General features: G+C 37.5%; 1 protein-coding gene and 1 long non-coding RNA gene across 11 annotated transcripts in view; one reads left to right on the top strand and one right to left on the bottom strand.

The window, feature by feature from the left end:
• Positions 1 to 16169, bottom strand: part of Patronin (calmodulin-regulated spectrin-associated protein patronin) — a 56826-nt gene that overhangs the window by 3970 nt on the left and 36687 nt on the right. For 4 of the 10 annotated variants that reach the window (XM_083101645.1, XM_083101643.1, XM_083101644.1 and 1 more), the window contains 22 exons: positions 15635 to 16089; positions 15380 to 15495; positions 14535 to 14645; positions 13042 to 13123; positions 12563 to 12782; positions 11917 to 12448; positions 11488 to 11654; positions 9717 to 9896; positions 8175 to 8308; positions 7886 to 8039; positions 7606 to 7804; positions 7074 to 7309; positions 6150 to 6324; positions 5726 to 6000; positions 5054 to 5347; positions 4651 to 4887; positions 4310 to 4487; positions 3525 to 3647; positions 2841 to 2936; positions 2152 to 2250; positions 547 to 741; positions 127 to 409 (listed from right to left, as the gene is read on the bottom strand). In XM_083101645.1, coding sequence (XP_082957771.1) covers positions 127 to 409; positions 547 to 741; positions 2152 to 2250; positions 2841 to 2936; positions 3525 to 3647; positions 4310 to 4487; positions 4651 to 4887; positions 5054 to 5347; positions 5726 to 6000; positions 6150 to 6324; positions 7074 to 7309; positions 7606 to 7804; positions 7886 to 8039; positions 8175 to 8308; positions 9717 to 9896; positions 11488 to 11654; positions 11917 to 12448; positions 12563 to 12782; positions 13042 to 13123; positions 14535 to 14645; positions 15380 to 15495; positions 15635 to 16089 — 4541 coding nt within the window. The remainder of the gene's footprint in view (positions 1 to 126; positions 410 to 546; positions 742 to 2151; positions 2251 to 2840; positions 2937 to 3524; positions 3648 to 4309; positions 4488 to 4650; positions 4888 to 5053; positions 5348 to 5725; positions 6001 to 6149; positions 6325 to 7073; positions 7310 to 7605; positions 7805 to 7885; positions 8040 to 8174; positions 8309 to 9716; positions 9897 to 11487; positions 11655 to 11916; positions 12449 to 12562; positions 12783 to 13041; positions 13124 to 14534; positions 14646 to 15379; positions 15496 to 15634; positions 16090 to 16169) is intronic. The other 6 variants (XM_083101648.1, XM_083101646.1, XM_083101647.1 and 3 more) reach the window with 6 other exon arrangements.
• Positions 6164 to 8468, top strand: LOC145972753 (uncharacterized). The gene is made up of 2 exons (XR_014439277.1): positions 6164 to 6915; positions 6982 to 8468. It is a non-coding gene; the product is annotated as an uncharacterized LOC145972753 (long non-coding RNA).

A 16169-nucleotide genomic window follows, 5' to 3' on the forward strand; every position in this document is an offset into this window, starting at 1 on the left:
AATAGAGAATTAACATTGAGATGACATTAAGGGGAATTTATAGAATGTGTAGAGTTAAAACGTAGAATTGAGGAAAAATTAACCAACAGAAATTCGAAGAATCAAAAATCATTGTGTCAAGCTTACTTGAAAAACTTGTCGAACATATTATCGATGACTTGTTTGGGCCCAGTACCGTACAGCTTGGCTACTTCTTCCCGTTCGGGACAATACGAGTAGAGAGCGCGGAATTGGCAGCCGGCGTCCCGAAACAGGATGAGGAAGTGTTTGCTCTCGGACCGACTGATCTCCTCCAGAACTCTCGATTTGGCTTCTCTGTTCACTGTACCGGGGAAGACACAATATTCCACGGCGTTCAGCATTATGTTGCGATTTGACTTGGCTATCGGCAGTTTGTACAGTCTCGGGCCTATTGTGACAGATATTCACCAGATAATTCTTTAGCTCTTATACATATATTATATAATTTGGCGACTTAATTATAAAATATCAAAATAATGCGAGTATGTTAAACGACATTTTATAATAATGTACTTATTGATTTACCATTGTAGTCCATCATAGAACTGGGCGTGCTGCTGATATCGCTACTGCCGTCGTCATAGATCCTTTTCTTCGATGTCATCAGGGCGGGTGGTAGCGAGCCGGGGCCTGATGGTGATGTCAAATGCCTCATGCTGCCTATACCTGGACTTGCGGCGCGTCTCGGTGGCGTCGATCTGCCCAAGCCGCTGTCCGAATCTATATGTTGACACATCATAGCAGCTTGATCATTATTCACGCCTGCAAACGCATACTCCTTATATAAGGATAGAGATCTCAACGAGGCAAGGCGAACATGTAATACTTTTCACGAAGACGAATAGAAGACAATATTAATTACAATCTTTCTGCGATTGCATATTTTTTTTTCCTTTTGTCAACCACAAGCAATCAGAAGAAAGACTTTCAATTTATTAATAACAATAGCTAGCCACCGTCCCACAGAACATATTAGTCATTTGTTACAGGCGTACGAGGCACCTTGCTTACCTGAAGAATGTCTATTTTTTCGCAACTTTATTTCGTTATGAAAAAAATTATTTCCAACATATTTAAATATATTTTATAGAATCAATAAAAATTATATTTTATAGTTTGATGAGAGGGTTGAAAACATGTATCTATTAGCTCATTAATTATACTAGAATGATTCTAATGTATATGAGAATTACATTTTTAACGTGTACTAATTATAGAGAAACTATAAATCTTTTGATTGATGCTAATGTGATGATTTAGCCAAGTGCTATTCATTCTAAATTTAATCCGTGAGCTATGCGAAAAAACGTTCGATCGATTATTAACTTTGAATGGACATACAGCAAATTCATCCGCATTCTGACCCAAGGTGAATCTCAATCACACAGATTAAGCATTGTGTTTGCAATGAATTTGCTATACCTCGTCACCATGATACCTGGAAATAAAAACAGCGAAGGGATATAAAGTGGAGTGTCCAAGAGATGATGGGATAAACCAGGACACTTAGATATATGAAACGGGAAGGTTATTGTATAGATGGATACCATAACCATTGACAGAATAAATCTGAAAGAAACACCGATTGACAAGATATACCCACAACCAACTGTACAACAAGCCCAAAACAAGCCTTCAATCGAACCTTCTCTACGCGATAACAGCAGCAACAGCAGCGAAAATGAGTCGTCCTAAAAAAATGACAAAGTTCCTCCTCGACGAAGCTGCCAAGAAATGGAGAAGCTTTTTGCGCAAATCAATAATAATAAATCGTACATCACTCTTGAATGAAAAAAAAAGAAACAAAATTCCTTTCGTCGTAAAGCCAGGTCGGGGGAACTTTGCGTTAACTTTGTATACTAAAAAGGAAAAAAAAAAAATGCGTATGATCGACGTGCGTGTATGAATCAGTTAGGCGCTGTCACCTGTGCTCTCCAACCTGTCGCCATCATGCCACTACATATACGTGTGTGCGTGTGAGTGCGCGTGTGCTATTTTGCCTACGAGAAACGGAGGGACGGTGATAATATACATATTATAATATATATATACATGGGACACATTGAGACTGTTGCACGATATAGAAGGGAGAGATCGAACGTATTTCCAAGTCACTGTGGTGCTTCTTACCGCACAAATTCATCAGGGAATTAGACTTTCTCCCCTTAAAGTTTTGGTAAGTCTGGTATTTAGGCCTGCCTCTAATCTGTTGTTGAGACTCCTGCGCATCTGCAATAACGCAATGTTTGCCTTGTTACACTCAAAACGCCATGTACGATCAGAAAGAGAGAGATTAAATAAGTTGGGAAAGAGTGATGCTTCAATCGTACGCATCAGGGGGAAAGGGGGAAAGGCAAGCGAGCGGGGGAGAAAGGGAGAGGAAGGGAGCCGAGTCTAACTACGAGCTATTTCCGCGGGGAACATCGAGAGAACTGAGGTGGCCGGTGCAGTTTTTGGTGCAGAACAACTGGTTGCGTTCCAACTGAAAGAGATGTTCACTACGAAGGCGCGCTACTTGTTAAATTAAAAATAAAAATAAAAAAAACAATGAAAAAAAACCGAAAAGAGAAACACAGTCATACCCGCAAAGTGTCGCGATCTTACTCGATCGCTCGTAGAAGTATAATCAAAGGCTAATCAAATGTTCGAACACGCATTCATCGTAAGATTCTGATAGCTCTGCCCATACCAATGTGTGTGATACATCCTGTAATGAGTCTACTTTTATCAAGCCAAACAACGTTTAAAAAACGAGAACAATCGTACAAAGAGCCTGCGGCATTCCCGCGATTAAATGATGTAAGCAACATCGAACCCACCTCTGGAGGTCTTGTAGGAGCCACGTCGACCGAGTTGATTCACGCTGCGACAAGGCGAGGAGCCTCTACCATCATCGGGTGAATCTACGGAAGATACTAAAAAACGGGATATTTCTATTACAATTGATTTCAACTCATTGCGGGGTTTTTTATGCTACTTATAAATCTATAGATGTACTATATCGAATAATTCATATACATTTACTATACATTGTGTGTACATCAAATTACAGATATCGAAAAACAAAATATGACATGCTAAATTAAAAATCAAGTGTATTAAAATAAATGTATCTTATGAGAAAACACTGTGAAATTATATAATTTGCTGCTTAAAATTGATTATTTTTCAGTAAAATAAAAATTATTTTTAAAAAATAAAAATCGCTACACTTTCATCATTAAATTTAAATTTAAACGTCTTTCTTTGCACATACTACAAATAATATTATAATAATTAATACGATATATTTTGTTCTATGTATTTATATTAATTCCATATATATATATATATATATATAAAAAGCAGTTAATTAGATTTTAATTTATTTCGCAGATATTTTCGCATCTAAAATTTTTGGAAAAAAAAAAGGAAAACAATAGAGAAATTTACGGGTTGTGTTCTGTATCAGATATAAATGTTGTGAGAAACAGAGAGAAAGAGAGAGTGTGTGTGGTGCATACCCCTGAGACTGCCGCCCCGATAAAGAGGGCCGGAACAACGTCGGTCATCGAGATGAGCAGCAGTGAGACTATCCTGTGAGCCCCGGTAGTAGTCTCGCCTCATCGTCGGGGAGGTCAGCGACGCTATAGTAAGTGTGTTAGTGCAAAACAAAAATCGGCTCGGTATTTTCTGTACTATTCTAGTTTGGCACTTAGATCATGACCGCACAATCGGCGCACGTTCTCGAGTTAGCTCATCGAACGAAGCTAGCAATCTATTAACCGTTGACGCGGCGATGAACTAGCATAGACGAGAAAATTCGGAGCTCGTGAATATGTGATTGGGTGGAAATTCGTAAAAGAAAAAAAAAACCAATTGCAACAGAAAAAAAACAATTAATATAGCAAGAGTGACATCACTAAGATTACGGAAGAAGAAAACGGCTCTGATTGTACAAATCTTCGCCATGCAACGAATAAATGCAAATTACAGTACAACATCGAGGAGACTGTTGCTATTAGAATATTATAACGAGGGAATGCATTTGTGACACAACCAACTTGTAAAGAGATCTATCTTCTTGGTGATTAATGCAGATAGAAATTTCAATTTTTCACAAATGATAGTATTTATAAGAAATATGTTTCCTTTCTATTTTACTTTTTCTACTTTTCGACAATTCTATTAATACAATAAATCTAAATTTCTTTTTCGCTTACATATCTAATCCCCAAGAAGTATTGATCGTTGCAACAGATTATTCAACAGATTGTTCTGCGAATATAATTTGTAAGAGCAATCTCACCTGTGCTCAAGTTAGAAGAGGAACCCTTCTTCCCGCGACTAGGCGTAAGAGCCCCGGAGTCCAACACTGCACCAGCATCTCCGTGAATCGTTTTGGGCCGTGGTCGAGCAGATGTAGTTTTGTTACGTAATTTTGCTGGATTTATTGCATTGAGGAGTTCCTTATCAATTACTTTACCCTAAAGGAAACGATCAAAATAATCATACAAAACAATATATATTAAGTTTAATATAATATTAAAGATGATAAAATAATATATAATTTCCTGACGATAAAAGCTTTCAATGTCAAATCTCTTCATATATATTTGTCAATTGCTTATACAATTCGCACACACTCACTTCTCTCTCCGCTTCTTCTATCGCCTTCTTCACTTTATGATGCTCCAAGATAGCAGCTCGTCTCTGTCGTTCCTCCTCCTTTTTACGAGCTCTTTCCTCTGCTTTCAGTTTCTCTTGTTCCCGACGCGCTTGGGTCTCGACTTCCTTTCTTTCCTTCATTTCTTCCTGTCTTTGCCTTCTCTGTAGCGACATCAGCATTATCCTCTCTTTCTTCTTCTCCATTTCGTCCATAGAATTCTATAAAAAAATTTGATTCGAAAAGTATCTTATATCCGAAAATTTTACAAGCATAATTAAGAAAATTTTATGAACATAGCTATATCTTGTGATATCTGTGATCTCTATTACGTAAAGATTTATTATTATTGTTTGAGTATAATCAATATTATTGCAATTCACATACTGGATCGGGATTCGTAAGTTGATTCCCAATCACCAGACCAACTCCGGAAGCGTGTCGACCTTCCGTGTTGCTGTCGCGCTGTTTCTCTCTTTGCCGTTCTCTTTCTATTTCTCTCTTAAGCTCTCTATCCCTCATTTCTTGCCTCTGCTGTTCCCTTTCTTCAGCTTGTCGCAATCTTTCTCGTTCTAATTCTCGCTGAGCTTCCGCTTGCTTCTGCCTTTCAACTGCGCTAACAGGAGGCGATTCAGAACGCATAAAGTCTTCGTGCTCGATGTAAGACGATGCACTTCGTTCCTAAAGAAATAATTAATTATTTTCTAGAACCATCTATTATATATTATATACATAATGCAATAATTCACATTATCTCTATTAAATTATGTTCTACTAATCGAGGATTTAGCTGCAAAATTTGAAGTTGCAATTTATTATTTCTAAAATATATATATTATATCTCCTTGGAAAGTAATTGGAATCGATATTTAGCAATATATTTCTTGCCTAAATACATTCTTCTAATAAATTCAACGATTTTTCAAAGACGCATCGCAAACGATCAAGTATATAATAAAAGAATAAGGTAAAAGGTGGAAGATAAATAAGAATATGGAGATTTGATTGTAACAAAAAATGTTAATTAATTAGCGCTCATAAGTAAAGGTGCGCTCTCACCTTCTTCGGGGACATTCTTTTCACCCTGAGAGTCGGCTTCGGTTTCTTGGGAGCATCATTGTCGAAAGAAATGTAGAATCCTTTCTCACCCGCGTCCGTGGAATCAAGAGGTGTGACGTCCGGAGTGGCCGAACGCGACGTTTCTCTTAATGATGGATGAGGTTGGAAGGAATTCTGCGATATCGTGGGTCTGGTTGGTGACGGTATTCTATACGTACGACTACCCGACGTGATGTTCAAGCCTCGAATACCTTGCGCAATGTCGTCATCATTGCCTTCAAAACAAAAAAGAAGATTTAAAATGAGAGATCTTTATGCATCTTCTTCTGAATTAATATAAAGCAAGAGAGGATAAAGAAAAATACAGTTGCAAAATGCGGGTGAACGTTACGCAGAATATTAAATTAATATAAAATTTAATTACCAATGAAAGATATATTTTGTGGCTTCATATCATCGGCAGGTGGAGCTGGTACTGGAGTATGCAAAGCGGTAACCTGCCTCTTTTCCGTCGGACTTTCGCATGAGATCGGGATGTGATGTACAGTTGATCTCTTAGGCTCGGGACTTTCACTAATTAACTGACTTATTCGATGAATCTAAAATAATAAAAAATATAGATGCACACTGAAATCACTAACACAGCAACATATCATCGCAACATTATTTTCTTGTATAATACAATAATCGTTTCCTTTTGTTTATAAGTATCTGTCAAACTAGAGACAGAAACGAGTCGAGACGAACCTCACGGAAGCATTCGCGTGAAGTTGCAACGGTCGACGACGAGCAAAAGAAATACATGTTATTTAAATTTACAAATCACTTCGAGAGAGAAGGTTGTAAATCCGAGCCGCAGCGTGACCGCATATACCTGCCGCATATACCTTGCCGGTGTGGGTAGTGTCTGCCATGTTGGGTGTCAAGAACAAGTGTCTATAAATGTACATTACATCACCGACTGGTTCGCATACGCATATACACGACTCAGACCGAGTCTTCGTATTGAGGTGACTAAATCGAGTTGATAATCAGCATATACATCATGAACGCTGGGCAATAACTTTTCACTCACGCTGCGTAATCGCTGCTGGGTGCAGCGATCAGTCTTTCTATCTTTTACAATAAAATGATGCGTGTATGTGTGCATTGTATGCAGAGAAGCTCTTGGTACAAGTATAAATAGAAATGTATGTATAAGTGTGACGAGAGAGTATGATATAAAGATATAATATAGCGCTATAAAGATATAATAGAATTTTTATGCCGAGTTTACGTGTTGCACTTGTGGAAGCACGGAAAAGAAGAAGAACACGAAGAGAAGATAATTGCTTCTGGGAATACTCACAGCGTTACGATGTTGCGGACTAGCAGATGTGGCTTGTGTTTGGTTGAAAAGCGACGAAGACGTCGGATACCCGGTGGGGCCGGGATGGCTCATTTGATTATTACACAGACTATGATCCCCGCCGTTGAGGTACCTTGGTTCTTGAGTATCGTGTAGAACGAATCCCTTTTGCGCCGGGTGCGGCGCGGCCCAAGTCCTCGTGGGATCCGTGTATATGCGCATATCTTGTTGATAAGCTAAAGAAAAACATTCAAAAATTTACTAAGTCATGTACACTAAAATTTAAAAAGAGAAGTACAATCGTTACATTTAAAAATAATCTTTGTAAACTCTTTAAACGACAAGAAAGTTATTTTAACATATATGCGTATCCAAAAAAATTTTATGTCATTTCCACAGTGTTATATAAAATATCATTAATTTAGACATGTATCATTAAAAGAATTATATATTATAATTTAATAGCTATTTTATTAATTGACGAATTTATTCGCATGAATTGTTTGGCCTATTAAAAATAAAGATGATGTACCGGCAGGTTGAGGGCTAAATCGAGAATCCATAGACTGTTGATAGCCCACTGCAGCCATTTCATTGGCCAGGCTCTGGGCGGGTGCCGGCTGACCCCACATTCTTCTCTGCACTTGCGGTTGATCGTGCAAATAAAACTGCGATTGCTGAGGATCCTGCAGTCTCGGCGTTAACGGATTCATCGGCGGCATTCCGTAAGTCTGTGAAAGAAACAAAAGTTTTGAGAAACGGTTGATGATGTGAACGCGAAGCGAGATGTACTTTCGACGAAAAGCACTCACTTGCATATGCTGTTGACTAAGACTCTGCAGTTGTTGAAACTGTTGTTGCATCTGCTTCTGATGTTGCGTCATCAGATGTTGCTGTTGTATTTGATTCTGCTGGTTCGCTAAACGTTGTATGTCCGCTTGAATTTCGCTCAGGCTGGTATTCATTCTGCGATAAACATTTTTTTATGTGTGCTCTATAATTTAGATTTCAATACTAATGCATCGTGAAACACGTAAAGTAATCATTCATCGTATCTTATCTTCTTTATTTTTATCTAAGTATGAAAGAGCAGATACTAACTGTGTTATAGATTGACGATATTGTTCGGGATCCATGTTTTCGATATCCGGAGTGCGTCTGGTTTCGATGAATGGCGCGTTACCGTCGTGTTCCAACCACTTGTGTTCGACGTCTCGTACATCCTCACTAATTTCCTACATTCGTTATCAGAGAAATGAAATGTTTCAGAAATATATTACACGATGCTACAAATGTACATGTAATACTGCGATATAAGAATGTTGTGTCTTTAAATAAAAACCTAGGAATGTTCACATAATAAATAATATTTATAATAAAATAATTAAAAGTTTAGGATTTATATATATAATTGCATATTTTTTTAAAAATATACAACACTTGTTGATTCGTGATGTATCTAATACGAATTAAAAATTATTGCAAGATAATGGATAAAATTAAATGCTTAAAAAAATATATATATATTTAAGTTATTTGTCACTGATTTGCACTTGTGCGTTTTTATGTGGCATTTCGTTATTCCTAAAGCTACACGAATATTTACCCGAGATAAACACGAGTAAAACATGATTCAAGTTCGCCTAATTCCTCGCACGTCCAAAGTAATTGACAATCCCCAGACAACAATAGATTGATCTAGTTACAGTCTGGAAACTTGGTGACACAATTTGTAGACGCGACATTATCCGTCTGTTTGATCAATATCTTATATAACTCCGCATAATGTCAAGACTTCTCGAATTTCTTCGAGTTTTCGGTGTAAGTTTTAATTCGAAGTAAACATTAATTACGCCTGTTGAATTTAAATGATTCACTGCCGAAGCCACAATGTAATTTAAGAGAAGAGAAAATTTAAATGTTTGAAGAGAATAAAGCTAATTAGATACTCATTAGAAAGAAATGCATATATACATGTATCAAAATGTAAAACTTTTATTAGTAAAAAAGTTTTATTGATAGAAAAGAGAAATTATCACACACATACATGGTATTGGAAATCATGATAAAAGCAAAATTGAAGCGCTTTTCTCATCTTTATTCCGCTTGTACCATGATTTCCGATACACCCTGTACATTGTATTATTTGAATAACCGTCACCCGACATTGATGTAAATGCAAGCAATTACATCGCTACTCTTTTCCAGGGAGTGTTTAGTATTTTATCATGCATGGGCATCATATTAGCAAATTAGAAAAATTAGCGAATCATCTCGATGGAGGTTTCGTTTTCCTGTATAATATATAAAAAAGCGTCGAGAAGCATAATAATTGTCCATTGTAAAAAATATTTTACAATAATTTCTACCAACAGGGTATATAAATATACGAAGCGGCAAAGAGTACACTTTGTAGCATTATTACATCTATTCTGGAATCATCTAAACATCAAGAGGGGAAAATGACCGAAAAACACTTTTTTACTGTCATTATATTAAAGATGAAAAAAAAAGAAAAAATTTAATTGGCGTTTGAAAGCCATTCGCATAAGCGCGTATAATAACCGTCTATTAGAAGTATTAAAGGTAATGAACTGCTTCTCGTCTACGTGGAACTACTTGCACTTGCCGATAATATCGTACCTTGAGCGAGAAAGGTCTCTGTGGTTTTTCTTGAGGGAGTTGTTGAGGTACAGAGGACGCCTCGGAAACGCTCGTCGGGGTCGCCCCGGAAGATCCGGAGGTTACAGGAGTGGGGGGACCGACTGTCTCGGCCGGACTGTCCCCCCCGGACGTTGACGAAGAGGGAGATTTAACCTTACCCTGCAACCAGCCCAACCAGCGTGCCTTGTTAAGAGTACTCAGAGTCCGCCACCAAATCATCACCACCAAACACCATGGTGTCGAGTGCGTCTCCCCCATGGCCAAAGTTCAAATTACGCTCAAGCGCATCGAGTGCCAAAGCTCATCCAGAAAATGGCACGCAAATCATATCGCTTAATTCAACAACAATTGACTTGGACTACGATAGCACGCAATATTTCTAATTCGGAATTTTATAAGAAAATTTATCTCGTAGAAATAAAATTAAATTATATATATACATGTATTTCACGTTTCTCCAACTAATATTATAAAAAGATAATGTTATAATTATATGCGACTAGAGTACTTTGATTAATTATATTAATTATTATATTCAGATTTTTTCAATTTGAAATTTTCTCTCGTATTTCATATGAATAAACTTTAAGAAATTAGATATATGTACAAATTATTTCTTTGTAAAACAGCATGCAGTGCTTTAAACAAGATGAACCTATCTACTTTTCTTTATTACTCTTTAACATTCAATGCATTCACGATTCTATCAATACTTTGGAACGAACATTGAGACAAGATAAGATATAAAAAATAAAATTGCAAGATTACATGAAGAAAAGATGAAAAAGACATAAGAATATGTATGTATGTTTTGTTGCAAACGAAATATTAAACAACACATTGATTGCTCTAGTTCCAAGATATTGATGCTATATTTACAAAGAAAAATCTGTGAAGTGCTAGAAAAACACTAAATTTGACAAACTGATACACAATTTCTGCCTAAACAGAAATGTAATTTAAATAGAAATTCAATCTTGTTATAAGACACAGATTCAGTGCATTAGCATGCGCTTACCATTAAGTACAGCTGAAATATCAGAAAGAGAATTGTGTTAGGACAACATCTTGTGTTAGGCTAACAACCGAGATTATTTATGGAGCAAACAAAAAAGAGATTATGTCCTTCTATGTACAACAAAAGCAATTACACGACAATAACCAATCTAGATGAAGAATCTCTACTTAAATAAAATCAAATAAACAAATATGTTATGAATAAAATTCGGTCATTAACTGAAATTATACAATATATTTTACATCTACTTTACGAATGACATTACAACAATTTCAAATAATACTTTTATACATTTGTGCAAGCAATACTATATAATCTGGCTTGCAATTTCGCAAAATTGAAAATATATGAGACGGAGAACAAAAAGCGGAAGAAAAGAAAACTTTATACTTTTCGAGACGTTTTCACATTGCTTTTTATACTAAACACCCGTGCCTAGATTCGAAAAGTAGCTTTCTCGCAACATGGCAGATCTGGTGTTTCGATGAAACACTCAGCATTCCATAATTACCGTATCTCGATTTATTTTCGATTTCATTCATTATCAGCTTGCATCTTTCTTTTCATCAAGAAAATAAAAAATAAAGAAAAGAAAAACATCGAACCACTATCTATAAGAATGATTCATGAAGAACTGATACAATAGAATTGATTGTGATAATGATGAAGTTGAAGTAGATCAATGTGTACACAGTCTTCCTAAATTACGTCTAAAGTAATCGCATGTTTTACCTTAGTAACCGCTTGCAAGAACGCCGCCTTGCCCACTTTCTGTCGTTGCTTCGACATAACAACTTCCATCTTTCGCTTCTCGTTCTCTATATGTCGTCGCTTTTCTTCAAGCTTCAGCCGTATGTTATTCAACTGCGAGGCCATTATGGTGTTACCGCCGTTCTCATCTATCATGGAATATTTTCAATGATTTCAAAGATATAATAAATGTGATATGAATATAATTATTAGCAATATCTTCAAATATTGCAAACTTTTTATTTAGTTTTAAATTAATAACATAGATGAATTACGTTATATCATAATCTAATGAGTGTTCGAGAAATTAAATATACTTATACTTGACCTCAAAGAAAGTATATCCATTTTCAAGGTACACAAAGTCTAAATGAAATTTCTACTTTGTGCACATGTGTATTTGAAACTTACCGACAGAATGTTGCTCCATTTGTTGCGACTGCTGGCTGCTCTGTTGTTGCCACGTAGTTGTGTTTGGCAGAGTGGCGAAAGTAGTTTTTTTCTCGCCGTTGCCGTTGCTCTGACCATGCCTCTTGTTCAATTGCTTAACGTCGTCTTGCCGCTCCTGTTCCATGTACGTGAAATTGATCCCTTTCTCAGAGCTCTGCCTGTTCAGATTCGCGAAACTGGCAAGTTTCGTGACGGCGTCGCCGCCATCGCCGTTGTCCGTGCCACCGCCGTCATTTTCTGCGCTGGAATGTAAGATTTGTCGGAGAGCGACGTTATCCAGACTGCTGTTGGACGCCTGTCGTCGCAGTCGCGGAGGCTCTTCGCCGCCGTTACTGCCGTTGTAACCGTTGTCCGCGATTATATGTTGCACGCCGCTGCCGTACACATCCTGGACGCTGGATCGCGCGGGCAACGTCGGTTCGGTCGTGCTGCGCTTGCCAATGTGCGCGCCTACCTCTTTATCCGGATTTCTACCAAAATTGTGTAAATTATCCTGGATAAAAGAAATCACAATGATCATACCGTTTGTCCCCTTGAGACATCCTCTCTCACGCCTCTCCTCTCTTCTTCACGCGACGAGATAAGCCGCTCCTTTTTGCCTACGTACCTGAGATCCGCCAAAGTTCTCGATGGTCAGCTGAGAATCATCCGTGATGCTGTTTCGTCTGGATCGACGGCCGGCATAAGAGCTCCGTCGTTGATCTTCCCAGTTGCTCGGCCGACCCGCGGCTTCAGTTCTGGCTACGGACTTGTCGTCCGCCACGGAGCTCAATGTGGGAATGCCTTTGCCACGATGCACCACGAAACTCTCCTCACTACCTGCGCGTCTGCGAAAGATAAAATAGATAAATCGAATGTACATAATCATAATCGAATGTACAATAATATTCCATGTAAGACATGAGCGAGAGAGACTTTATTAAACATTATTTTTAATTATATATGCAATTGAATTTCTATAATGCTATTAATTTCTATAATAGTAATACTTTTTTTATAGTAATTTATTTTTTATATATTTGATTTAATTTTCAAGTTTTATTGACAATAAAATAATCGCATAGTTCGTTAAATATGATAACATACCTGTCATCATACGGATGATTTTCGGCAGTTTGTTGCAAAGATTGCGACTTTTTCACAGTGGTGCTCGAAGCCGATTTTGCAACTGGAAAAAATCATTCAACGATGAATCAATCATACATATATTTATATTTAATTAGATGAGAAAGTTCATTTGTCACTCAAACTATATTCAAGAAGAAACAGGAAGATATTTAACAGATAATAAATTTACACCTTTTGTTACATTAAATAAAGCTTACAACAGATCATTTAAGGGCACGGTGTGAAATTCCCGTGGATCACTTCGTGCAATACATCGGCAAAGTGTATGAAAATATTCAATAATTAAAGCTGATAACTCTCAATAACGCACGGAAATTTCAACTCGCGCAAATTTCAAAAGTCGAAATATTAAAAGCCTATGTGATATATTTTCAGAGAAAATATCATATAGAGATACACATCGAGTCGCTACAAAATGTCTAGCACTTCTAATTTTCATCGTGGAACGTCGGACAAAAATTTTAAAAATGAACGTAACATGAAACGAATAAAGCTCAATGTATGATAAACCATAAACCGAAACGACACCATAAACGATGCGAATGCAACGTAATTGTACCAACTAAATATGGAGTGGACCTTAATGAACGTCGACGAAATTCTCATCTTTCTTCGTGACTGGTAGCAGCGCACTAAAATCTCATGCAAAAAAGAAACATGATGCAACGAAGCCAATGTCCAATATGCAAGCGGCAAGCAGCCAATGACCGAGTGTCGCAAATATATGTGACACTCGCATGCAGGTCTCGGATATATATATGTAATTCTGTGCTCCCACGATAATAATCGGATGAAATGCAAGCAATTACGTGATTAGTAACAAGCAGTGCTCCTACATTCACGAACTTCACTAAAAGATTAATCCAGCAGGATAGGCATTTCTCTTTTGGTAATTCAAAACGCAAATTAAACACGTCGATAAAACACGTCATCTTTCTCTTTTGTTTCAAAAAGAATTTTATAACATTAAAACACTTTAACCATATATTAGCTTAATGTCTCAATTTCAATAATAATTTTTTTTTCACAAAATAACATGATAAATGTATTTTTCTCTCCATTATATATATCTTTATATTTAACTGATGAAGTAATATTAATTAATTTAGATCTGGAACATCGGATAATTGATAAAATACTACGCTTATGCTAAATACTAGACTCAGAATTTAATTAAGCTGTATATAAGCAACAGTGAAAAGCTATGATATTGCATTTTATTCGATTACATCGACTATAATTGCGACGAGTATGCGTCGAATTTGAACGTGGGTGATTTAGCGCATCTACAGACACAAGAGGATAACGCGATAAGGCGATCGGGAACTCCCTGATCCCTTCAAAACACCGAAAATGTCAGTCTGCGAGAAACGCGACTCGCAAGGGAAGATAGATGACCACCTAGTAGAGAGTTCATGAGATTGATTCGTTGTGCGGTAACGTATGGATACCTGTGAAGCCTGGCGCGGATATGGAGAGGTTGCTTCTCAGATCGGGTATCGGAGCTATAGACTGTGGCAGACTTCTCTTATGAGCTACGCCATGACTATTGCGCGGGCAGGCTGCACCCGCCGTCGCCGTATCATGTAGTTCGACCGGAAGTTGGCGAAAGAAGAAGGCGGAGGATAGCGTTGTCGTGTCAAGCATCAAGAAGAGGTTACGCCATAGAAATATATGGAAATATTACAGTTGTAATAGATTAAGTGCTGCGTGTGGAGGTAGTAAGTTCGTAGTTTGGCTGGTGGTATATCTTTTAGCAGCAGCGATTTCGTTCGATTCGCAGAAAGACCAATTCGTATCAAATGGAAATAATTAATCGCTGCTCTCTCGGGGAAGAGGACCCGGATCGACAGGCTGGGATATCGAGTATGTGTATATTGACATTGATAAAAAGCGTGATACCATTACGATTGCAGGCAACTGTTTTGTTAATTTATTTAATTAATTGTATTACGATGTATTTATAATTAATTAATTTAATTAATTTAACTGATACAATTAAAGAGATAAATGGCTCAATGTCTTCATTGCTTGCAATAGTAATGGAATTTTTCATGGAATATAATAAAATAAATAATAGAACGGTTATATATAGATATGTATATATAGGTCCAATACAGTGTAATACGGCAGCCTTCACCAATCACATTTATCCACCACCAATTTTCACGAATCCTCTTTCTTTCCCTCTTCCTCTCTTTCCTTTCTCATCGAAATATAACTCGAGTCGACATCTCGTCGCGCAGATCTGCTTTTAATCAATAGTCTCAGTCTCGGTCGAAAAACATCTACGTACCATCTAAGTATTGCATCGCGCGTTCTTCTCCAGGATAACGAACACATTTTGCCGGGTGAATCTCCAGAACATTGTACATGTCGGCCAGAAAAACCACCAGATTCTGCTTCATTGACCTGAATATTAAAATAATAACAAAAGGAAAAGGGATTATTTCATTCTTTCTTTTTTTTTAAAAGTAATAATATAGAAAATTTTTAAAACATATTCTTTTAATGCAACGAGATTTTCAATTTTAATTAGTAGTTAACGCACCCTCTCATGTATGTAACGTCCTCGGGTTGCATGTGGAAAATCGAGTATGGCAGGCATTTGACGCAGAACGCGTGCACCAGGGAAAGATTGTGTAACGCGTCCGCCACCGAAGGTCTCTTCGACACTCTAATTTCCATCCAGTTGAGTTCGCCGGGACAATAGAACGCGACGACAGCCGCCAAGCCGACGCCATCGCATAGAGATTGAAAGTCCTTGGCGGCGGGCAACTCGGGTAGCCGCGTCTTGTCGCCGGCACCATCCTCGCTCTGGATCTTAGCAATTAACGCGTGCGATGCGTGGTTGATCCAGAGTAGGAGACCCTTTTCATGATCCGATGGTACGTCCACCTCAGCCTGGGGATCAAATCGTCGTATCGCCGAGACGACTCGGTCTCCCGTTACCACCTCCTTCGCGTATAAGACCATCAGGCCTTCTATCACAGCCATATGCGCAGACTGCAATTAAGCAAAGACAAGATTTATTTTATTTTAATTGGTTAAAGTGAGTCTATAAATCCAAAGATATCATCGGATGA

This window comes from Camponotus vicinus, unplaced genomic scaffold (assembly GCF_025532165.1).
Source record: "Camponotus vicinus isolate PSW18456_S1 unplaced genomic scaffold, iyCamVici1.0 SCAF_6, whole genome shotgun sequence".
NCBI lineage: Eukaryota > Metazoa > Arthropoda > Insecta > Hymenoptera > Formicidae > Camponotus > Camponotus vicinus.